We start from the raw sequence: 23,647 nt of genomic DNA, 5'->3' as shown, positions 1-23,647 counted from the left end.
TAGTTTCTTGGAGAAATGCATAAAAAATTTAATTTTAAAAAAAACCCACCCATCATCTACACACTTAGCCCTGTTAAAATTTGGACTCCTTCCCCCCCCCCACCCCAACATCTCACTGTTCCCGCTCCCATTTCACCCCATTGCCACCACCCCCCACCCCCGTCATCGACACCTGGGCACACACCTCAATTACGTATTCTGGACATGTGACAAGCACGTGTGTGTATTTGTCTGCTAGGGAGGGTGACATTAACAGTGAAGACAGACACAGATTCAGATATTCTGTAGTTTATTATAAAATAGACAGGATTACAAAGAGACAGTGAGCTTCACAGTATACACAGCTGTCACCCCCTCACCCCCTTCACTCACTGAAACCCACCTCACGAGGCTAGTGGGGTGGGGGGGGCCGAAGGGTCAGGAGTCATCCTTGGGAGCACGGGGAGTGGTGATAGGAGAGGGGGAAGGGGAGGAGCAGAGATAGGAGAGGGAGAAATGCACCAGAGAGTTTGGGGGGGGGGAGGGATAAGGAGGGCAAAGGGGAATGGGAGAGAGACAGGAAAGGAGAGATGCGGGGCTGGGGGAAGATGAAGGTGTTGGGGAATTGCGGAAGGTGAAGGTGACAGGGAGGCAAAAAGGGAGATGGCTGGGGAGGGAGAGCTTTCAAAGGAGACGGGAAGATGGCAGGGAGAGGGGTAGGTGTAGGGGGAAGGGGAAGGAGAGAGGTGAGCATTAGAGGAGTTAGGGGAGAGATGGGGAGGTAAAAAGGAGAGATGGAAGGGGGCAGAAGAATTTCTGATGTCTGACCCATGGGATGCTGGGAAGGGCCAGACTTTCGGAAATAAATTATAACAAAAGTGAAATTCTGAGAGTTTGCAGCCGTGGGAGGGAATGATGCAAATCCATCAGCAGGGACAGGATCCAATGGCTGCAACTCCCAGGCCTGCGAGAGGTTCCGGGCCGGAGGTCATGTGCGAGAGATGGGGAGGGGGTGTGAAAGGCCATGCTCAGGCTCGGCGTCTGGGGTAGAGGTGGGCATTAATCGTCTCCCCCAATCCCAGCCTCCCTTCTCCCTCCACGTGCCATCCAGCAGCACAGGCTGGGGCCTGTCGTCACGGCAACGGGACTGCCCGCCACAGTGCCTGAGGTGTTTTTTTTCTCGAGGAGGAGACACTCGCTTGGTTCCAGATTTGCCCCCCACCCCATGCCCCATGGTCATCCTTTGAGGCCTCAGCAAGGAGGCTGGGGGGGTGGGGGGCAGGGGAAGGAGCAAGCTCTGGGGTCAGAGATCATGAAAGCCAGACCTGGGGTCAGGGGTTACAGTGCCCCGGTTAAGTGCTATGAAGCTCAGGCTCCGGTTGGTAGTTCGGGCTCAGGCCTGAGATGACAGGGAGCAAATCCAGAGTGTGCAGTGGCCTGGCGGGCACCTATGTCAAAGAGACTGTCAGATCCTGCTGAAGGGCCTGGCCAAAGCTGGCTTCAGTCAGAGGCTCAAGGAGCAGGAAGGAGGTGTTCTGGATCTCCAGCTCCTGATCCAGCAGCTGCTTGGCAGCAATCTGGTGAACCTGGGGAGGGAGAGAGAGAGCACAGTCAGCCTCTGGAGTCAGAGCAGGGCGGTGGAATGGGACAATGGAAGTGTGGGAATCCCGGCGGAGGTTCATGCAGGGTGGGATTGGGCAACAGTGCAAATGTCCAGATCCAACTGCTGGAGGCAGATGTGCCCGGGGGATGCAGCACAGATGCTCTGGGTGGGGCTGTTGATCAAATCCCGAAGTGGAGCAGGGACCTTTGCTGGGTGTGGGTCCCGGAGCGGAGTGGGAGGGGAGTCGGACTGATCGCAGAGAGAGGGACTGATCCCAGAGTGGAATAGAATGGATCCCGGAGCGGAGCGGAGCGGGAGAGGAGTCGGACTGATTGCAGAGTGAGGAACTGATCCCAGAGCGGAGCGGGAGAGGAATCGGAGTGGAATGGGATGGATCACCAGCTGACATATCCCTTACCTGCACAGTGATGAGTTTGTTGTCAATGGACTCTTTTTCGCTGAACTCCTCCCCAAAGCAGAGGGTCACCTGGTACTGAGGGAGCACCCCTTTCCCTTGCTGATACTGCTCCAACTCTGCAGCGAAGCACAGGCAACATTGGGAAACAGCCCACCATCCCTGACCCCCGACCCCCAACCCTTTCCCCTGACCGCTAACCCAGCCCCGAGCCCAACCCGTTCCCCTGACCGCTAACCCAGCCCCGAGCCCGACCTTTTCCCCTGACCGCTAACCCAGCCCTGGCCACCCTGCTTAACCTCTCCAACCCCACAATCCCTGGGTTGTACCCCCTGAGCACCCTCCTCACCCAGCCAGCCCCTTGGACTCTCAGCTGCAACGAGTGATATCAACCTTCCATTGCACCCCCAGCCGCCAACACCACCTCTGTGCACCCCCACTCCCGAACCTGAACCTCGACACCCCCCCCCACACACACACACACACGACCAGCGCCCGCGACCCCAGAGCCCTGCCGAGGGTTACCTACCATCCTCGAAGGCTCTGCGGTCAAACAGCCTCTCCACCTTCGACCGCTCCAGCTTTCTGGGCCGGTCGGTCCGTGACACCCCGGGGCCGGTCCAGAAGACGCGGCCTTGGCAGAGGCGCTGGGCGAAGATGCCGTGGGCGTTGCTGTCCAACATCACGCCCCGCTCCAGGAAGGTGAGCAGCTCCGCGGTGGCCATCCGTTTCACCGGGTCCCCGATGCAGGAGGCGGGCGGGAAGCGCAACTTCTCCAGGGCCCGGGACCCGAAGGAGGCTTCGCCGGCGGGCAGCGGTGGCAGCGCCGAGGACGAGATCTTGCAGCCGTGCCGCGTCACCGCGCTGCTCACCTCTACGCTGCCGTACCGGAAGGAGACGAACATGGCGTTGGGCTCTGTGCACCGGGGGTCTGGGGGGGGGAACAGGAAGGAGACAGCAAATTAGCTCAGGAGGGCTGCCCAGACATTGGGGCTCCCACAAAAGCTGCCTGGCCCGCGAGAGCGCGATCCCTTCCCTCACCACCCGTGAGATCTCACTCTGCCCTCGAGGTCTCCCCTCGTCCTCCGGAGCCCCTGATGAATACAGGAGTCCGTCTACTCATAGTCCACCCCCCTGACCCACACCTCCAACCCATCGTCACAAGCCTGGAGCCTCCAGTCACAAGATCACCACGGTCACAACCCTCCCCGCTATCGCGGACATCTTCACGAAGGACCCTCACCTTCCGGGACGCACCCTCTTCTCGTTCCCATCATCATCACCAAGAAACTACAGGAGCTAATGGTAAGAGAACCTCTCCTTCCACTCTACCATCAGATTTCTAAGCCCACAAGCACCAGCTCACTGCTGCTCATTCACACGACTGGTAATTTATAATCATTGGAAAACCGATGAGATAAAGGAGCAGAATGAGGCCACTCGGCCCATCAAGTCTGCTCCACCATTTCATCATGGCTGATCCAATCTCCCACTCAGCCCCAATCTTCTCCCCGTATCCCTTCATGCCCTGACCAGTGAAGAATCTATCATCCTCTGCCTTAAATACACCCAATGCCTTGGCCTCCACAGCCACCAGTGGCAACGAATTCCACAGATTCACCACCCTCTGGCTAAAGAAATTCCTCCTCATCCCCATTCTAAAAGGATGCCCCTCTATTCTGAGGTTGTGTCCTCTGGTCTTAGACTCTCCTATCACAGGAAACATCCTCTGCACATCCACTCTATCAAGGCCTATCGATCAGTTTCAATGAGGTCACCCTTCATTCGTCTGAGTTCCAGTGAGTAGAGGCACAGAGCCGTCAAACACTCTTCATCTGACAAGCCCTTCAGTTTTACCGGAGGTAATGGCAAACCAATTCTGCAGAAGAGTTGCCAAGATCAACCATGCTCAAGGAAAGACCGTGATTGCCCACGTCACACAACACAGCGCATAATGAACGAACAATTTACTGTACTGCTGCCACAAAACAACATATTTCACAACAATAACCCTGATCCAGCTAAAGGGACAGCTTCTTCCCTTCCTCCATCACATTCCTGAACAGCTACTTCACTCTTCCTCGGGGTTAATAGCCCTGATCCGGGGAATTTTCGCTGCTCTCCCTTGTTGCACGTTCTCTCCTTCCTACGCCCATCCCACCGAGTAACACACTCTCTACTCCCCCCGCCCCCCCGGGTGCTGCCCACACCGCCCATTCAGATCCCACCCGTCTGTCCAGGCGTCTGGCCCACCTCTCCGAGGTCTCTCGGGTGTTCCTGCCTTCCTCTCCCGTGCTCCCCTTGTTCAGTAACTCTGCACCTTTCACTAACTCTCTCACTGCCCCCCTTTACCCGCCCACCTGCCCCTCTGCACCCACTCCACCTCTAACTCTCCCCTACACCTCCCCTCTCTCCCCTCCTCTCTATTCTGCCTCTTCCCCTCCCTCAATTTTCCAGTCTCTTTCCTCATTCTCCCTCTCTTCTCCTCTCCCACCTCTCTCTACCCCCATCTCTCCACCTCCTACTCTTCCCTCCTTCTCTCTCCCTCTGTTCCCCTCTCCCTGGTCTCTGAGGTGAACCTTTAAGGATTTGGGACAGGATCTCCAAGGTCACAGAGGTCCTTACAGATGACCCCCATATCTCCACAGCTGTCCCAGGCAAACAGGGTCATTGTGGTCCAGGTAAAGCCCCTTCTCATGTCCCGCACCCTCCCGCAGGCACCCCCCAGTGCCCCCCCGTCGGATGCCCAGCCCCAATGGCTTACCTGTCTCCAGGATGTTGGGTGACAGAGGGGCGTAGTCGCAGATCAGGTAGTTAGTCGAGTCTGCTGAATGGGGAAGGCAGAGAGACAGTGAGATGCAGGATTAAAGCACGTCTCCACCACTGGTGTCTACAGAGGCCAGGGTCCCCCCAGCACCATCAGTCAGGGAGACCATGGCGAGAAAGACACTACTCACCCCCGCAAAGAGCCCAGGGGTACGGTGTTGCCCACGCGCGGGGCCCGATTACCCCAAGAAGCCCCAGAGCCTGGTTGAGGCCTGAAGTCGGCGAACCCGTTTCGGTGGGGCCCTCCCCGCGGTCGATAACTGCGCTAAGCCAGTGGGACCTACCTTCTGGGGTGGGGTTCAGGTTCCAGCCCAGTGAACTACTGTCCCTGCAGCCATCCTCCTGTGCGGACATCTCTGACCCGGAGCTGGGATCACAGCCGCTGTCTGTCTCCTCCAGCTGGGGGGAGAGGGACACAGGGTCAGTCATCGCCGTGGATGTGAGGTCGGCCACTCCTCTGAGACGGGAGAATGAGCCCGCCAGGATCGCGGGACCGCCAACCACATTCCCTCCGGTACCGCGGAATCTCCGCCCACCTCCCACCGGATCCAGGGATACCCCACCCACCACCCGCCAGGGTCCCAGATCGGCAGCCTCTCCCCCCTCCCGCAGGGTTGGAGATCGGGTAGCCCTTCCCACCCCTCCCGCGGGGTCGATGATCGGCAGCCTCTCCCACTGCCCGCCAGGTTCAGAGATCTACCCCCCCACCCCCCCCGGGGGGTCAGAGATCGGCAGCCTCTTCCCCCCACCCCCACAGGGTCGGAGGTCAGGCAGCCCTTCCCCCCCCCCCCGGGGTCCCAGATCGGCAGCCTCTCCCCCCTCCCACCGGGGTAAATCGAACAGTCTCTCCCCCCGTTGGGAGTGTCCCACGCCTCCCTGTCCTTGTCTCCCCACCACCCCCTCACCTTGCACTTGGTCTCGGGCAGGATGGGGCAGCTGGGCACTGAGCCCTCCTCCCTTTTCATCTTCACCGAGTCCAGGCTCAGCAGTGGGGCAGCCTTCCCTGATGGAGGGAGATCAGTCAGACCCCGGCCTCCAGCCCAAGAGACAACCCTTCATCCCCCCCCCCACAAACCCCTCCCCACTGACACCACCATGTGCTTCATCCCCCCCACAAACCCCTCCCCACTGACACCACCATGTGCTTCATCCCCTCCCCACTGACAACACCATGTGCTTCATCCCCTCACCCACAAAACACACCCACCTTGTCCCAGCCACCTCCGACCACCCCAAAATACAGCCCTTCGCCCCAGCCACCACCTCTGAAAACCTATCCCCACTCATACCACCTAAAATAAACCCCTTGAAGTACGCACTCCCTGAAATACCCCTCACTGACACCTCATCCATCCCACCCCTCTAAATACCCTGCCCTCACTAACAGACCCTCATAACGGTACCCCTGACAAGCCAAAATATCCCCCCCAACACACACACCCGCCTCCCTCCCCCACTGGTAACCACTCACCCCACTGAGTTCTGCTTGAAATGTTCACACCCTCACAGCCCACCCACACCTCTCGGGCACACTGACCGATAATAACCCATCCCCTTCACACACACACACACACACACACCCAGCCCAAACCTCCCCACCCTGGCCCCTCCCTGCATGGCCCCCGCCCCAGAGTCTGGTCCTTACTCTTCTGTGCCCCCTCCTCAATGATGCGGTACACTTTGTAAGGTTCGGAGATGTCGAGCTGGGACTTCTCTGGGACCTCCTCGAACTCGCTGCTCTTGTTCAGCGCGCATCTCATCCGCGTCTTCCAAGTGGCAGGGTCCACCTTATCACCCTCCTTGTATTTGCCCTTGAATTTGGCCCATGCCTGCACCCGGACGTTGGCGGGACGGGAAGAGAGAGAGAGAGAGAGAGGCAGACGTCCCGTTAGCCACCACACACCGTTCTCGACTACACTGGGACCACGGGGTCCAGAACAGAGTGAGGCTCCCTCCACACCGTCCCGTCACACACTCCCAGGGACAGGGTCAGACACAGGGTGAGACTCCCTCCACACCATCCCGTCACACACTCCCAGGGACAGGGTCAGACACAGGGTGAGACTCCCTCCGCACCGTCCCGTCACACACTCCCAGGGACAGGGTCAGACACAGGGTGAGACTCCCTCCGCACCGTCCGTCACACACTCCCAGGGACAGGGTCAGACACAGGGTGAGGCTCCCTCCACACCGTCCCATCACACACTCCCAGGATCTGGGTCAGACACAGGGTGAGGCTCCCTCCACACCGTCCCGTCACACACTCCCAGGGACAGGGACAGGGTCAGACACAGGGTGAGACTCCCTCCACACCGTCCCGTCACACACTCCCAGGGACAGGGTCAGACACAGGGTGAGGCTCCCTCCACACCGTCCATCACACACTCCCAGGAACAGTGTCAGACACAGGGTGAGGCTCCCCCCACACCGTCCCGTCACACACTCCCAGGGACAGGATCAGACACAGGGTGGGGCTCCCTCCACACCATCCCGTCACACACTCCTAGGGACAGGGTCAGACACAGGGTGAGACTCCCTCCACACCGTCCCGTCACACACACCCAGGGAGAGGGTCAGACACAGGGTGAGGCTCCCTCCACACCGTCCCGTCACACACTCCCAGGGACAGGGACAGGGTCAGACACAGGGTGAGACTCCCTCCACACCGTCCCGTCACACACCCCCAGGGACAGGGTCAGACACAGGGTGAGGCTCCCTCCACACAGTCCCGTCACACACTCCCAGGTACAGGGTCAGACACAGGGTGAGGCTCCCTCCACACCGTCCCGTCACACACTCCCAGGGAACGGGTCAGACACAGGGCGGGGCTCCCCCCCCACACCGTCCCGTCACAAACTCCCAGGGACAGGGTCAGACACAGGGTGAGGCTCCCTCCACACCGTCCCGTCACACAGCCCCTCCGCACCGTCCCGTCACACACTCCCAGGGACAGGGTCAGACACAGGGTGAGGCTCCCTCCACACAGTCCCGTCACACACTCCCAGGAACAGTGTCAGACACAGGGTGAGGCTCCCTCTACACCGTCCCGTCACACACCCCCAGGGACAGGGTCAGACACAGGGTGAGGCTCCCTCCACACAGTCCCGTCACACACTCCCAGGGACAGGGTCAGACACAGGGTGAGGCTCCCTCCACACCGTCCCGTCACACACTCCCAGGGACAGGGTCAGACACAGGGCGGGGCTCCCCCCCCACACCGTCCCGTCACACACTCCCAGGGACAGGGTCAGACACAGGGTGAGGCTCCCTCCACACCGTCCCGTCACACAGCCCCTCCGCACCGTCCCGTCACACACTCCCAGGGACAGGGTCAGACACAGGGTGAGGCTCCCTCAACACCGTCCCGTCACACACCCCCAGGGACAGGGTCAGACACAGGGTGAGGCTCCCTCCACACAGTCCCGTCACACACTCCCAGGAACAGTGTCAGACACAGGGTGAGGCTCCCCCCACACCGTCCCATCACACACTCCCAGGGACAGGGTCAGACACAGGGTGAGGCTCCCTCTACACCGTCCCGTCACACACCCCCAGGGACAGGGTCAGACACAGGGTGAGGCTCCCTCCACACAGTCCCGTCACACACTCCCAGGAACAGTGTCAGACACAGGGTGAGGCTCCCCCCACACCGTCCCGTCACACACTCCCAGGGACAGGGTCAGACACAGGGTGAGGCTCCCCCCACACCGTCCCGTCACACACCCCCGGGGACAGGGTCAGACACAGGGTGAGGCTCCCTCCACACCGTCCCGTCACACACTCCCAGGGACAGGGTCAGACACAGGGTGAGGCTCCCCCCACACCGTCCCGTCACACACCCCCGGGGACAGGGTCAGACACAGGGTGAGGCTCCCTCCGCACCGTCCCATCACACAGCCCCTCCGCACCGTCCTGTCACACACTCCCAGGGACAGGGTCAGACACAAATAAGGGGGTCACAGGACAGAAGATGGGGTGATAGGGTGAAGGGGGAGGTCACCTTGAAGATGGCAGCATCCTCGTCGTGCCTGTAGTCCTGTTTGCCCGCGTGCTTCCAGGGGATGCGGAACATTCCGAGCTTGCGGTCCTCCCAGACCAGGCCAGGGCACAGCCCGTTGTCCACCTGCTCCATCATCCATTGTTTCAGCTTCCGCGTCGATCTCGGGCGGCCCACCATGGCAGCACCTAGGACGACCGCCAGCCAGGGTCAGGGGTTGCCGTGCCAGACTCCCCTCTGCGTCCTCCCAAACCCCCAGCCCTTCGACCTCCCATGCCCCCTGAACCCCACTCTAACAGGGCTGTGACCTCACCCATCCCATCCTCAAAGCACATCGTGAAACTCACCTACCATGGACAGCTTCTCCCTGGCTCTGCTCTCTCCTCTGGAGAATCTGGGTGGCAGAGACTCCCGTATCAAGACCAATGTTTATTGACCATAGTTCTGCCTTCAACACCAATTCCAAGCAAACCTGTCACCAAAATCCAGACCCTGGGAGCCAATGCCTCCTCAACAACTGAATCCCTGACGTGCTGACCAACAGACCGCAGTCAGTAAGGACGGGCAACAACACCATCTCTGAATTCTCGATACCAGTAAACCGCCCCCCCCACCAAATCTTCATCCTCGTCCCCCTAACCCTGCTCTCTACACATCTACAAGAGCGTGATCATGTTCTGCCCCGTGACGATTTGCTCTGCAGCGCGAAGAACTGAGGCTGAGGCTTTGCGGCTTCGTGTCTACGGACTCACTTTCCATTGTTTGCAAGACGTGCGTCGGTATTTCTTTTCTCTCTCTGTGCTCTGGGCTCTCGTTGGGTCTTTTTGTTTTATAAACGGGTCCTTTCAGGTTTCAGACTGCCTGCAGCAGGCAAATCACAGGTTGAATCATTTACATACACTTTGATAACAAATGAACTTTGAACTCAACTCCATCCACAGTTTGATAATGGCCTCTCAGATGACAGCAATGAGATAGACAGCTTTGTCAAATGGTGTCATGACAACCACCTCAACGTCAGCAAAACAAAAGAGCTGGTCATTGTCTTCAGGAAGGTGGGGCAAGAAGGAAGAGGGTACAGTGCACACGCTGCTGTCTATATCAGTGGTCAGTGGTGTTCAGATTGAGAGGTCTGACAACTTCACGTTCCTGGGAGGGAACATTACTAACTTGGTCTTGGTCAAACTAGGTTGATGTCACAGCCCAGAAATCTCACTAAGGTCTCTACTTCCTCAGGAGGCTAAAGAAGTGTGAATGTCTCGGTCAAACCTTACAAATGTTTACAGTTGTACCACAGAAAGTGTCCTTGAGTCAGGATGTCAAAGGTTACAGACAGAAGGTAGGAGAATGGGGCTCAGGAGATCAGGATGTCAAAGGTTACAGACAGAAGGTAGGAGAATGGGGCTCAGGAGATCAGGATGTCAAAGGTTACAGACAGAAGGTAGGAGAATGGGGCTCAGGAGATCAGGATGTCAAAGGTTACAGACAGAAGGTAGGAGAATGGGGCTCAGGAGATCAGGATGTCAAAGGTTACAGACAGAAGGTAGGAGAATGGGGCTCAGGAGATCAGGATGTCAAAGGTTACAGACAGAAGGTAGGAGAATGGGGCTCAGGAGATCAGGATGTCAAAGGTTACAGACAGAAGGTAGGAGAATGGGGCTCAGGAGATCAGGATGTCAAAGGTTACAGACAGAAGGTAGGAGAATGGGGCTCAGGAGATCAGGATGTCAAAGGTTACAGACAGAAGGTAGGAGAATGGGGCTCAGGAGATCAGGATGTCAAAGGTTACAGACAGAAGGTAGGAGAATGGGGCTCAGGAGATCAGGATGTCAAAGGTTACAGACAGAAGGTAGGAGAATGGGGCTCAGGAGATCAGGATGTCAAAGGTTACAGACAGAAGGTAGGAGAATGGGGCTCAGGAGATCAGGATGTCAAAGGTTACAGACAGAAGGTAGGAGAATGGGGCTCAGGAGATCAGGATGTCAAAGGTTACAGACAGAAGGTAGGAGAATGGGGCTCAGGAGATCAGGATGTCAAAGGTTACAGACAGAAGGTAGGAGAATGGGGCTCAGGAGATCAGGATGTCAAAGGTTACAGACAGAAGGTAGGAGAATGGGGCTCAGGAGATCAGGATGTCAAAGGTTACAGACAGAAGGTAGGAGAATGGGGCTCAGGAGATCAGGATGTCAAAGGTTACAGACAGAAGGTAGGAGAATGGGGCTCAGGAGATCAGGATGTCAAAGGTTACAGACAGAAGGTAGGAGAATGGGGCTCAGGAGATCAGGATGTCAAAGGTTACAGACAGAAGGTAGGAGAATGGGGCTCAGGAGATCAGGATGTCAAAGGTTACGGATAGAAGGTAGGAGAATGGGGTTCAGAAGGTCAGGATGTCAAAGGTTACAGAGAGAAAGTAGGAGAATAGGGTTCAGAAGGTCAGGATGTCAAAGGTTACAGAGAGAAGGTAGGAGAACAGGGTTCAGGAGGTCTAACATGTCATTCATGATGGAATGGCGGAGCAGACTCGATGGGCCGAATGGCCTGGTTCTCTCATGTCTCCTCTGGGTGCCTTAATGGCTTGGTATGGAATCTGACCAGCACATGACAGCAGGAAGCTGCAGAGTTCAGCCTGCAGCACAGTATGTGTTCCTCCTCACGGGCCCCGTCAATACTGTTGACCGCCTGCGTACGGCGGCCAGCATCATCAGACACCCCACCCCACCCCACCCCACCACCCCGGATTTTCACCCTTCTCCCTCTGCCCTCCCGCTGGGCAGGAGATACGAAAGACTGAAAGCAGGTAGCACCAGGCTCAGGGACAGCCTCCACCCTGCTGCGGTCAGGTTTTTCAATGTTCCCCAGTACGACAAGATGGACTCCAGACCTCACAATGCACCCTGTCCCGATCTTGCACCTTGTTTCCCTGCACTGCACTCTCTCTGTAACTGTTGCACTCTATTCTGCATTCTGTGGTTGTTCTACCTCACTGCACTGTGTAATGATGTGAACAATAGGCAAGACGAGCGTTCGACTTCTCAGTTCATCTGATAATAATGAACTCATTTGCCGTGACCTTACCAAGCCCAGCCTTCTGAGGCCAGGAAGCTACCTTTCCTTTATCCCACATCGACCCCATTCAACCCTGGCTGAACCTTGAAGCCACCACGACCTTCAACGCCCCACGTACCTTCCCCAAACTGCCCCCTGGTAACGAGCACAGCAAACCCGTCCAGCCCGGACCCCGTTTTCTGGGGAGAGCTCAGCACGCCCCGGGACTGGGGGGTGGTCACATTCAGTTTGGAGGGTACGGGGGCGGGGGGCAGGGAAGGGGGAGGACATCGGGGAGTGTGTAGGTGAGGGGGAGAGGAGAGGAGGTGTGAGGCAGCAGGTACGGGGGATGTCACAGAGCCATCCAGCATGGAGTGAGACCATTCGGCCCATTCATCTTTGCCAGTCCCATTTGCCTCCATCCTCCAGCACCAGACCTATTGAAGTCTGTGATGACATGTTTCCTTCTTATATCTGATTCTACCAACTTCTCTGGTGGCAAGTCCCAGACAGCAACCCCTCACTCACCCCCTTCAAACTACTTCCCTTCCCCCTTCATCCACATCAGGCTTATTATGACTGACACCAGTTGGGAGAGTCTGGCACCAGAGGGCCCAGCCCCAGAATGCAGGGAGTTCCCTTCAGAACGGAGACGAGGAGGAATTTCTTCATCCAGAGTGTGGTGAGCCTGTGGAATTCATCGCCACAGAGGGGTGTGGAGGCCAGGTCGGTGATAGATTTGAAGAAGAGATTGTTAGGTCCTTGATTAGTCATGGTGGTCCAGGTTACAGGGAGAAGGCAGGGGAGAGGAGTTAAGAGGGGAAAAAGATCAGCCACAAGACAATGGTGGAACAGCCTGGGACAAGTGCCCTAATTCTGCTCGCGTCCTCCTGATCTATACGTCACTAAATGTGTTGTTTTGCTGCAGCAGTACAATTACCAAGCCACAAGCAATATGCAAACACAAAGGGGAAATATTGAGATAGTGTTTATGGAATCTGGTGGCAGAGGGGAAGGAGGCGTTCCCAAACACAATGCTCTTGTTTCTCATACCTTAAAGGATTCTGTCTCCCTCTCTCTGCCTCTGACAGACTTCTATCAGGGTCGTCCGCTCAGCCTCACTCACTCCAGGCCTGTCCTGTCCTGTCCAACCTCGACCCGCCAGTCCAGGCAGCATTCTCCTCTGCCCTCTCCCCAGGAAGGTGGGGGGGCCGAGGGAGGGGAGGGGTGAGGGAGATAAGGAGGGAGGGGGAAGGAGGAGGGAGGGGAGGAAGGAAGGTGAGGAGGGGGAGGAAGGAGGGTGGGGAGGGGGAGGAAGGAGGGGGAGGAGGGGGAAGAAGGAGGGGGAGGAGGGGGACGAAGGAGGGAGGGGAGGGGGAGGAAGGAGGGGGGGAGGAGGGGGAGGAAGGAGGGAGGGGAGGGGGAGGAAGGAGGGAGGGGAGGGGGAGGAGGGGGAGGAAGGAGGGTGGGGAGGGGGAGGAGGGGGAGGAAGGAGGGAGGGGAGGGGGAGGAAGGAGGGGGAGGAGGGGGAGGAAGGAGGGAGGGAGGGGGAGGAAGGAGGGGGGGAGGGGGAGGAAGGAGGGGGAGGGAGGGGGAGGAAGGAGGGGGAGGAGGGGGAGGAAGGAGGGTGGGGAGGGGGAGGAAGGAGGGAGGGAGGGGGAGGAAGGAGGGTGGGGGGAGGAAGGGGGGAGGGGAGGGGGAGGAAGGAGGGAGGGGAGGGGAGGAAGGAAGCTGGGACGGAAGGAAAGGGGAGGGGAGCAGCCACAATGCTTGTTCGCCTCGGACTCACTCGCTGATAGATGCAATAACAAACACGGGCCTGAGTGCGAACACTGAGCGCAGCACTTGGGGAGGGCAGGTGAGGGGAGGGGAGGGGAGGGGGTTGTTGAGAGGAGTGAGTGAGTGAGTGAGTGAGGAAGGGGGGGTTAGGAGAGGAACTAAGTGAGTGAGGGGGAGGAGAGCAGGGAGAAGGGAACAGTGAGAGGAGGAGCGGGGGGGAGGCAGTGACGGAAGTGGGGGGGAGGGATAGATTGAGGGAGGAACGGTGTTGGATGAGGGAGGGAGCATTGAGAGGAGGAAAGGAGGTGACATTGAGGGGAAGGAGGGAGGGGCCATTGAGAGGAGGGAGAGAGGAGGGAGAGAGGAGGGAGAGAGGAGGGATGGAGGGGGCATTGAGGGGAATGAGGGAGGGGGCATTGAGGGGAATGAGGGAGGGGGCATTGGGAATGAGGGAGGGAGCATTGAGAGGAGGGATTGGGGGCAGTGAGAGGAGGGAGAGAGGGGGGGCAGGAGGGATGGAGGGAGCACAGAGGGGAGGAATTGAGGGGCATTGAGAGGAGGGTGGGAGGGAGGGGGCATTGGGAGGAGGGATGGAGGGAGGGGCCATTGAGAGGAGGGAGAGAGCAGGGAGGGAGGAGGGATGGAGGGGGCATTGAGGGGAATGAGGGAGGGAGCATTGAGAGGAGGGATTGAGGGGGCAGTGAGAGGAGGGCGGGAGGGAGGGGGCATTGAGAGGAGGGCGGGGGCATTGAGAGGAGGGATTGAAGGGCAGTGAGAGGAGGGAGGGAAGGAGTAGTGAGAGGAATGAGGCAGTGAGGGTGACGGAAGTGCAATTTGGGAAGGAGGGCGTGATCCGTGGGTAAACAGAGACTGGGGTAGTGACCGTACCCCGTCGCCCTCTGCTCCTGACAAGGCGCGATCTCCAGCAGACTTGGGGTTAATAACGTGTCCCGTTCCCCCCACCCCCGCTAAACCGTCTCACACCCCTTCCAGCCAAAACAACCCCTCCTCACCGTCGCTTCCTGCAATCGACAGGTCACCCGGGGTGAAATCCCCACACCTCAGCCCCCACCTGCTGTTCCCCCTCTGCACCCACCCCGTCTCCCCATTACCTGTGGGTCGGCGGCAAGGATTTGGCTGGAAGCAGATCTCAGTACCGTCCGCGACCCCGCTCCTCGCTGAATGCGCGATCGCGACTCCCGCCCTTCTTTATAAACTCGGCTGGATGTTCAGCTTTCTGAGAAATCACGTGACTATCTCACCAAAGCTCCTGTCGTCACACCGAGGGGCTGGACTGACGCGGGAGTCACATCACAACACACGCACGACACTTCCTCACTCTCACACGCACCCTGCAACATACACGGACACGATCCACACACACACACACTCCAATATACACGGACACGATCCACACACACACACACTCCAATATACACGGACACGATCCACACACACACACACTCCAACATACACAGACACGATCCTCACACACACACACACACTCCAATATACACGGACAAGTTCCTCACACACGCCAACATACACAGACACGATCCTCGCACTCTCACACACACACACACACACACACACACACACACACACAATAGACTCTCTCACATTCTCCTCTCTCCAATACACACACACTGACACCAAACTGACACACTGGCATCAAAACTTCCTCACACACTCTAACATACACAGACACTATCCTCGCACTCTCTCTCACACACACACACACACACACTCTCCAACATACACAGACGTGACTCATTCTCATTCTTTCTCTCTCTCTCACTCCATACCACACAAATATAAACCCTATCTATAGACTCTCTCACACCCACACACTGTCACACACAGACTCCATTCTCACTGTCACACAAAGAATTGAATTGGCTTTATTTCTTACATCCTTCACATACATGAGGAGTAAAAATCTTTACGTTACGTCTCCATCTAAATGTGCCATGAGCAATCATAATAATTTATAATAAATAGAACAGTCAATGTAATATAGAGTACACTCAAATCAGCGTGAGTTCATCAGTCTGATGGCCTGGTGGAAGAAGCTGTCCTGGAGCCTGTTGGTCCTGGCTTTAATGCTGCGGTACCATTTCCCAGATGGTAGCAACTGGAACAGTTTGTGGTTGGGGTGACTTGGGTCCCCAATGATCCTTCGGGCCCTTTTTACACACCTGTCCTTGTAAATGTCCTGAATCATGGGAAGTTCACAACTACAGATGTGCTGGGCTGTCCACACCACTCTCTGCAGAGTCTTGCGATTGAGGGAGGTACAGTTCCCATACCGGGCACTGATGCAGCCGGTCAGGATGCTCTCAGTTGTGCCCCTGTAGAAAGTTCTTAGGATCTGGGGACTCATGCCAAACTTCTTCAACCGTCTGAGGTGAAAGAGGCGCTGCTGTGCTTTTTTCACCACACAGCTGGTATGTACAGACCACGTGAGGTCCTCGGTGATGTAGATGCCAAAGAACGTGAAGCTGTTCACCCTCTCAACCCCAGATCCACTGATGTCAATTGACGTCTCCATCCCCCTGTAGTCCACAACAATCTCCTTTGTTTTTGCGACATTGAGGGAGAAGTTGTTTTCTTGACACCACTGTGTCAGGGTGATGACTTCTTCCCTGTAGGCCACCTCATTATTGTGACTCCATTCTCTCTATCATATGCACACTCTCACACACAGACTCCAATCTCTCTCACACACACACACACACACACAGAAACTTCCTCACATACTCAGTCAAGTAGCTCAGGTGGAGAGGGGGTACTGACCCCACCTCTCAGAACTTGGGGCGTACCTTTCCCTACCTGCACAATACAAGTACACATGAATACAGTCAGTGACTCTGCTCCCAGCACTCTCTCTGGCAGTGAGTCCCACATCCTCACCCCCTCTCCGGGAGATGAAAGTCCCCCTCGGATCCCACCCCCTCTAACTCTCCTCCCCACCTTGCCCTACACTGATGTCCTCCAACTTGATATCCCTCTGAAGGGGGGGAAGTTTCTTGCTGTCAACTCTGTCTGTAGCTCCTCATCGTTTATACACAAAGCTCAGAGTGAATTTGCTCTCAAATGTCACCATTCATGTAACATTTTTGTTACCTTGTCAACACTTTCTTGAAGACTGACAAACAACAACCGTGCAGATAAAAGATAATACCAGGAACACAAGTTGCGAACAGTCTTTGAAAGTGAGTCTGTCCCCTTGTAGTCTCCTGTGTTCTGGGGAGAACAGACCAGCCTCACTCCTCATCACTGAAATGCTTCGTCCCAGGCAAGTTCCTGAGGAACCTGCCCTCTGGTACCAGCACGTTCTCCTGAGAGTGCAATGAGCAGTATCCCAGCCGAGGTCCGGCCAGTCTTTATAAAGTTGTAGCATAACTTCCTCCCTTCGGTATTTGAAGGCCTGGGTGGCTTACGCCTTCCTAACCATGTTGACTGTCCGCAATGCCATCTTTGTGCAGCAAGGTCCCTCTGTTAGCCCGTGCTACGTTATACTGACCAGTCCTGCAAGGATGGACAGAGCGAGCCAGGACTTTTCTCTTTGGTGTGGTGGAGGAGGAGGAGGACGACAACGAGTGGAGGCTTGACTAAATGATAACAGATGTGGAGAGGGAGCAGCTGGGGAGATTTTGCCTGGGGCACAAGGGGTCATAGTCTTAAGGTGATTGGAGGAAAGTTTAGGGGGGAGGCTGCCAAGAGGTAAGTTTTTTTTTAAAGCACAAAAAGTGGTGGGTAGTTGGAATGCTCTCCAGGGGTGGCGGTAGAGGCAAATATGTTCGAGGCATTTTAGATAGGCACACAGATGAAAGAAAATTGGAGGCCTATTGAGGAAGGAAGGGTTAAAGTGATCCTAGAGTAGGTTAAAAGGTCAGCACAAGACCATGGGCTTGAAGGGCCTGTACTGTTCTAGATGCCATGTACCTGGGACTTTACATTAATGGTGTCTTTGGACACCGAGGTCCCTCTGTTCCTCAATGCTCCCTCCACTTACGGTAAACATCCGAGCACTCTGTAAAGGTTTCACCTGGATCAGAATCAGGTTTATTATCAGATTAGATTAGATTCAACTTTATTGTCATTGTGCCAAGTACAGATACAAAGCCAATGAAATGCATTTAGCATCTGACCAGGAATGCAAAGAATAGTGTTGTTTTCAAAATAACTGCGAATAAAAAGTGCTACAGCACACAAATATAAAAGTACTGAGACAGTACAATATGGGTGCAATATTGCTTAGCGCTGTGATGTGAGGTTCAGCAGGGTCACAGCCTCAGGGAAGAAGCTCTTCCTGTGCCTGCTGGTGCGGGAGCGGAGGCTCCTGTAGCGCCTACCGGATGGGAGGAGAGTAAAAAGTCCATGGTTAGGGTGAGATGCATCCCTGATAATGCTTTTCACCCTGCCCAGGCAGTGATTATGGTAGATGTTCTCAACGGTGGGCAATTGGGTGCCGATAATCCGCTGGGCAGTTTTCACCACACACTGGGGTAATTTGCGTCACTGACAAATGTCATGAAATCTGGTGTTTTATGAGTAGACAAACAAACAAATAATAAATAAATAGATAAATAGATAGATAGACAGCCAGACCAACAGAACTTGTGCACGCGTGTATAGGTACACAGTGGAGAACATCCTGACTGGTTGCATCACGGTCTGGTGCAGAAACACCATTGTCCAAGAATGGAAAAGCCTAGAAAGGTGGGGGAGACAGTTCAGTCCGTCATGGGCACGGGCAAAGCCTCCCCACCACTGAATACATCTACAGGAAAGCAGAATCCATCATCAGGGACCCCCACCATCCAGGTCATGCTCTTGTCCCACTGCTGCCATTGGGAAGGAGGTACAGGAGCATCAGGACTCACATCACCGGGTTCAGGAACAGCTATTACCCCCTCAACCATCAAGCTCCTGAACCATAAGAAACAAGAGCAGGAGTCGGCCATCCAGCCTGTCGAGCCTGCTCCACCATTCAATAAGATCATGGCTGATCTGACCGTGGACCCGTCTCCACCCACCTGCCTTTTCCCCATAACCCTTAATTCCCCTGCTGTGCAAAAATCTATCCAACTTTGTCTTCAATATATTTACTGGGGTAGCCTCCACCGCTTCATTGGGCAGAGAATTCCACAGATCCACCACCCTCTGGGAAAAGCAGTTCCTCCTCGTCTCCATCCTAAATCTACTCCCCTGAATCTTGAGGCCATGTCCCCTAGTTCTAGTCCCACCTACCAGTGGAGACAGTGTGGATTGCATCACTCACCCCAATTCTGACCTGATTCCACGACCTGTGGACTCACTTACGAGGACTCTGAATCAGGTTTATTATCACCGGCATGTGTTGTGAAATTTGTTAACTTAGCAGCAGCAGTTCAATGCAATACATAATATAAAAGAAGAAAAAATATATAATTAAATACTAATACATACATTACAGAATTAAATCTTTGGAATAGATTTAATTCATACAGAAACAGAAATAATAGATATTTAAAAAGTGAGGTAGTGTTCACGGGTTCAATGTCCATTTAGGAATCGGATGGCAGAGGGGAAGAAGGTGTTCCTGAATCGCTGAGTGTGTGCCTTCAGACTCCTGTCCCTCCTACCTGATTGTAACAGTGAGAAAAGGGCATGCCCTGGGTGCTGGAGGTCCTTAATAATGGATGCTGCTTTTCTGAGACACCGCTCCTTGAAGATATCCTGGGTACTTTGTAGGCTAGTGCCCAAGATGGAGCCGACTAAATTTATGACCCTCTGCAGCTTCTTTCGGTCCTGTGCAGTAGCCCCTCCATACCAGACAGTGATGCAGCCTGTCAGAATGCTCTCCACAGTACAACTATAGAAGTTTTTGAGAGTGTTTGTTGACATGCCAAATCGCTTCAAAATCCTAATAAAATATAGCCACTGTCTTGCCTTCATTATGACCACATCAATATGTTGGGACCAGGTTAGATCCGCAGAGATCTTGACACCCAGGAACTTGAAACTGCTCACTCTCTCCACGTCTGATCCGTCTATGAGGATTGGTATGTGTTCCTTCATCTTACCCTTCCGGAAGTCCAGCATTAGCTCTTTGGTCTGACTGGCGTTGAGTGCCGGGTTGTTGCTGTGACAACACCTTCGACAACACGTTCTCAGTATCAGTTATTTACTTTTCAATTATTATCTCAGCTCGTTCACTGTTGTTGGTCTTTGCGCGTCATTTTTTCATTGGTTCTACTGTGTTTCGTTGTTCTACTGTGACTACCTGAAAGAAAATTAATCTCATGGTTGTATATGGAGACACAGACGTGCTTTGAGAATAAATGTACTTTGAAATGTACAAAGAGACGAACAGGTAGACGGACAGGTGGATGGAAGAAGCTAAATCTGTCACTGCTTGTTGTTGCTGGCCATTGGCCTGCAGCTGTCCTCAGGCCTGGGTGTGTGCGTCGCCTTGTGTGTGCGCGTTGCCTTGTGTGTGCGTCGCCTTGTGTGTGCGTGTCGCCTGGGTGTGCCCGTCGCCTGGGTGTGCCCGTCGCCTGGGTGTGCGCGTTGCCTGGGTGTGCGCGTTGCCTGTGTGTGTGTGCGTCGCCTGGGTGTGCCCGTTGCCTGTGTGTGCGCGTTGCCTGTGTGTGTGCGTCGCCTGGGTGTGCCCGTCGCCTGCGTGTGCCCGTTGCCTGTGTGTGTGCGTTGCCTGTGTGTGTGCGTCGCCTGGGTGTGCCCGTCGCCTGGGTGTGCCCGTTGCCTGTGTGTGCCCGTTGCCTGGGTGTGCCCGTCGCCTGGGTGTGCCCGTTGCTTGTGTGTGTGCGTTGCCTGTGTGTGTGCGTCGCCTGGGTGTGCCCGTTGCCTGTGTGTGCCCGTCGCCTGGGTGTGTGCCCGTCGCCTGTGTGTGTGCGTTGCCTGTGTGTGTGCGTTGCCTGGGTGTGCCCGTTGCCTGTGTGTGCCCGTCGCCTGGGTGTGTGCCCGTCGCCTGGGTGTGTGCGTCGCCTGTGTGTGCCCGTCGCCTGGGTGTGCCCGTCGCCTGTGTGTGTGCGTCGCCTGGGTGTGTGCGTCGCCTGGGTGTGCCCGTCGCCAGTGTGTGTGCGTCGCCTGGGTGTGTGCGTCGCCTGTGTGTGCCCGTCGCCTGGGTGTGTCCGTCGCCTGTGTGTGTCCGTCGCCTGGGTGTGCCCGTCGCCTGTGTGTGTGCGTCGCCTGTGTGTGCCCGTTGCCTGGGTGTGCCCGTCGCCTGTGTGTGTCCGTCGCCTGGGTGTGCCCGTCGCCTGTGTGTGTGCGTCGCCTGGGTGTGTGCGTCGCCTGGGTGTGCCCGTCGCCTGGGTGTGCCCGTCGCCTGTGTGTGTGCGTCGCCTGGGTGTGCCCGTCGCCTGGGTGTGTGCGTCGCCTGGGTGTGCCCGTCGCCTGGGTGTGTGCGTCGCCTGGGTGTGCCCGTCGCCTGGGTGTGTGCGTCGCCTGGGTGTGCCCGTCGCCTGGGTGTGCCCGTCGCCTGGGTGTGTGCGTCGCCTGGGTGTGCCCGTCGCCTGGGTGTGCCCGTTGCCTGTGTGTGTGCCCGTCGCCTGTGTGTGCCCGTCGCCTGGGTGTGCCCGTCGCCTGGGTGTGTGCGTCGCCTGGGTGTGCCCGTCGCCTGGGTGTGCCCGTTGCCTGTGTGTGTGCCCGTCGCCTGGGTGTGTGCGTCGCCTGGGTGTGCCCGTCGCCTGGGTGTGTGCGTCGCCTGGGTGTGCCCGTCGCCTGGGTGTGCCCGTCGCCTGTGTGTGTGCCCGTCGCCTGTGTGTGCCCGTCGCCTGGGTGTGCCCGTCGCCTGTGTGTGTGCGTCGCCTGGGTGTGTGCGTCGCCTGGGTGTGCCCGTCGCCTGGGTGTGTCCGTCGCTTGTGTGTGTGCGTCGCCTGGGTGTGCCCGTTGCCTGGGTGTGTGCGTTGCCTGGGTGTGTCCGTTGCCTGGGTGTGTCCGTCGCTTGTGTGTGTGCGTCGCCTGGGTGTGCCCGTTGCCTGGGTGTGTCCGTCGCTTGTGTGTGTGCGTCGCCTGGGTGTGCGCGTCGCCTGGGTGTGCCCGTTGCCTGTGTGTGTGCGTCGCCTGGGTGTGCCCGTTGCCTGTGTGTGTGCGTCGCCTGGGTGTGCCCGTTGCCTGGGTGTGTCCGTCGCTTGTGTGTGTGCGTCGCCTGGGTGTGCGCGTCGCCTGGGTGTGCCCGTTGCCTGTGTGTGTGCGTCGCCTGGGTGTGCCCGTTGCCTGTGTGTGTGCGTCGCCTGGGTGTGCCCGTTGCCTGTGTGTGTGCGTCGCCTGGGTGTGTGCGTCGCCTGGGTGTGTCCGTTGCCTGTGTGTGTGCGTCGCCTGGGTGTGTGCGTCGCCTGGGTGTGTGCGTCGCCTGGGTGTGTCCGTTGCCTGTGTGTGTGCGTCGCCTGTGTGTGCGTGTTGCCTGTGTGTGTGCGTTGCCTGTGTGTGCCCGTCGCCTGGGTGTGTGCGTCGCCTGGGTGTGTGCGTCGCCTGGGTGTGTCCGTTGCCTGTGTGTGTGCGTCGCCTGTGTGTGCGTGTTGCCTGTGTGTGTGCGTTGCCTGTGTGTGTGCGTCGCCTGTGTGTGCGTTGCCTGGGTGTGTGCGTCGCCTGTGTGTGCCCGTTGCCTGTGTGTGTGCGTCGCCTGTGTGTGTGCGTCGCCTGGGTGTGCCCGTCGCCTGGGTGTGTGCGTCGCCTGGGTGTGTGCGTCGCCTGGGTGTGTCCGTTGCCTGTGTGTGTGCGTCGCCTGTGTGTGCGTGTTGCCTGTGTGTGTGCGTTGCCTGTGTGTGTGCGTCGCCTGTGTGTGCCCGTTGCCTGGGTGTGTGCGTCGCCTGTGTGTGCCCGTCGCCTGGGTGTGTGCGTCGCCTGTGTGTGTGCGTCGCCTGGGTGTGCCCGTCGCCTGGGTGTGTGCGTCGCCTGGGTGTGTGCGTCGCCTGGGTGTGTCCGTTGCCTGTGTGTGTGCGTCGCCTGTGTGTGCGTGTTGCCTGTGTGTGTGCGTTGCCTGTGTGTGTGCGTTGCCTGTGTGTGTGCGTCGCCTGTGTGTGCGTTGCCTGGGTGTGTGCATCGCCTGTGTGTGCCCGTTGCCTGGGTGTGCCCGTCGCCTGGGTGTGCGCGTCGCCTGGGTGTGCCCGTCGCCTGGGTGTGCCCGTCGCCTGGGTGTGCCCGTCGCCTGTGTGTGTGCGTCGCCTGGGTGTGTGCGTCGCCTGGGTGTGCCCGTCGCCTGTGTGTGTGCGTCGCCTGGGTGTGTGCGTCGCCTGTGTGTGTGCGTCGCCTGGGTGTGTGCCCGTTGCCTGTGTGTGTGCCCGTTGCCTGGGTGTGCCCGTCGCCTGTGTGTGTGCGTCGCCTGGGTGTGCCCGTTGCCTGGGTGTGCCCGTTGCCCGTCGCCTGGGTGTGTGCGTCGCCTGTGTGTGCGTTGCCTGGGTGTGTCCGTTGCCTGTGTGTGTGCGTCGCCTGGGTGTGCCCGTTGCCTGGGTGTGTGCGTCGCCTGGGTGTGCCCGTCGCCTGGGTGTGCCCGTCGCCTGGGTGTGCGCGTCGCCTGGGTGTGTGCGTCGCCTGGGTGTGTGCGTCGCCTGGGTGTGCCCGTCGCCTGGGTGTGCCCGTTGCCTGGGTGTGCCCGTCGCCTGGGTGTGCCCGTCGCCTGGGTGTGCCCGTCGCCTGTGTGTGTGCCCGTTGCCTGGGTGTGCCCGTCGCCTGTGTGTGTGCGTCGCCTGGGTGTGCCCGTCGCCTGGGTGTGCCCGTCGCCTGTGTGTGTGCCCGTTGCCTGGGTGTGCCCGTCGCCTGGGTGTGCCCGTCGCCTGGGTGTGCCCGTCGCCTGTGTGTGTGCCCGTTGCCTGGGTGTGCCCGTCGCCTGGGTGTGTGCGTCGCCTGGGTGTGCCCGTCGCCTGGGTGTGCCCGTTGCCTGGGTGCGTGCATCGCCTTGGCCAGCGCGCGGCCTGTCGCAACACTGATCGAGGCAACAGATAAATAAACAAAATGTCGTGGAAGTGGAATCGCGAGGCAGCTTTGATAAAGCATCCAG

The 23,647-nt window shown here is 57.4% G+C and overlaps 2 protein-coding genes across 8 annotated transcripts in view; both read right to left on the bottom strand.

Moving 5' to 3' along the window:
• Nucleotides 1-278: 278 nt before the first annotated feature.
• Nucleotides 279-14,942, bottom strand: LOC134341230 (interferon regulatory factor 8-like). Of its 7 annotated transcripts, none has more exons than XM_063039065.1 (10): nt 14,757-14,858; nt 9,573-9,681; nt 8,824-9,008; nt 6,469-6,652; nt 5,729-5,826; nt 5,108-5,222; nt 4,762-4,824; nt 2,527-2,928; nt 2,001-2,116; nt 279-1,565 (listed from the first exon to the last, which is right to left on the bottom strand). In XM_063039065.1, the coding sequence occupies exons 2-10, from the start codon at nt 9,577-9,579 to the stop codon at nt 1,428-1,430; spliced, it is 1,308 nt and encodes a 435-aa protein (XP_062895135.1). In that variant the 5' UTR covers nt 9,580-9,681; nt 14,757-14,858; the 3' UTR covers nt 279-1,427. The 7 variants fall into 7 exon arrangements, with proteins under 7 accessions (XP_062895135.1, XP_062895138.1, XP_062895137.1 ...); XM_063039068.1 differs by having other exon boundaries at nt 2,527-2,913; XM_063039067.1 differs by having other exon boundaries at nt 4,762-4,821.
• The window catches only part of rnf31 (ring finger protein 31), a 95,205-nt gene continuing 83,491 nt past the window's right edge, over nt 11,934-23,647 (bottom strand). The window contains exon 17 of the mRNA XM_063039084.1: nt 11,934-12,092. Within this exon, the coding sequence (XP_062895154.1) occupies nt 11,934-12,092 (159 nt within the window). The remainder of the gene's footprint in view (nt 12,093-23,647) is intronic.

The sequence above is a fragment of the Mobula hypostoma genome, assembly GCF_963921235.1.
Source record: "Mobula hypostoma chromosome 10 unlocalized genomic scaffold, sMobHyp1.1 SUPER_10_unloc_1, whole genome shotgun sequence".
In the NCBI taxonomy this organism is placed as follows: Eukaryota; Metazoa; Chordata; class Chondrichthyes; order Myliobatiformes; family Myliobatidae; genus Mobula; species Mobula hypostoma.
Note: the sequence above shows the minus strand (reverse complement) of the source record. Positions and strands in the feature narration are given on the sequence as shown.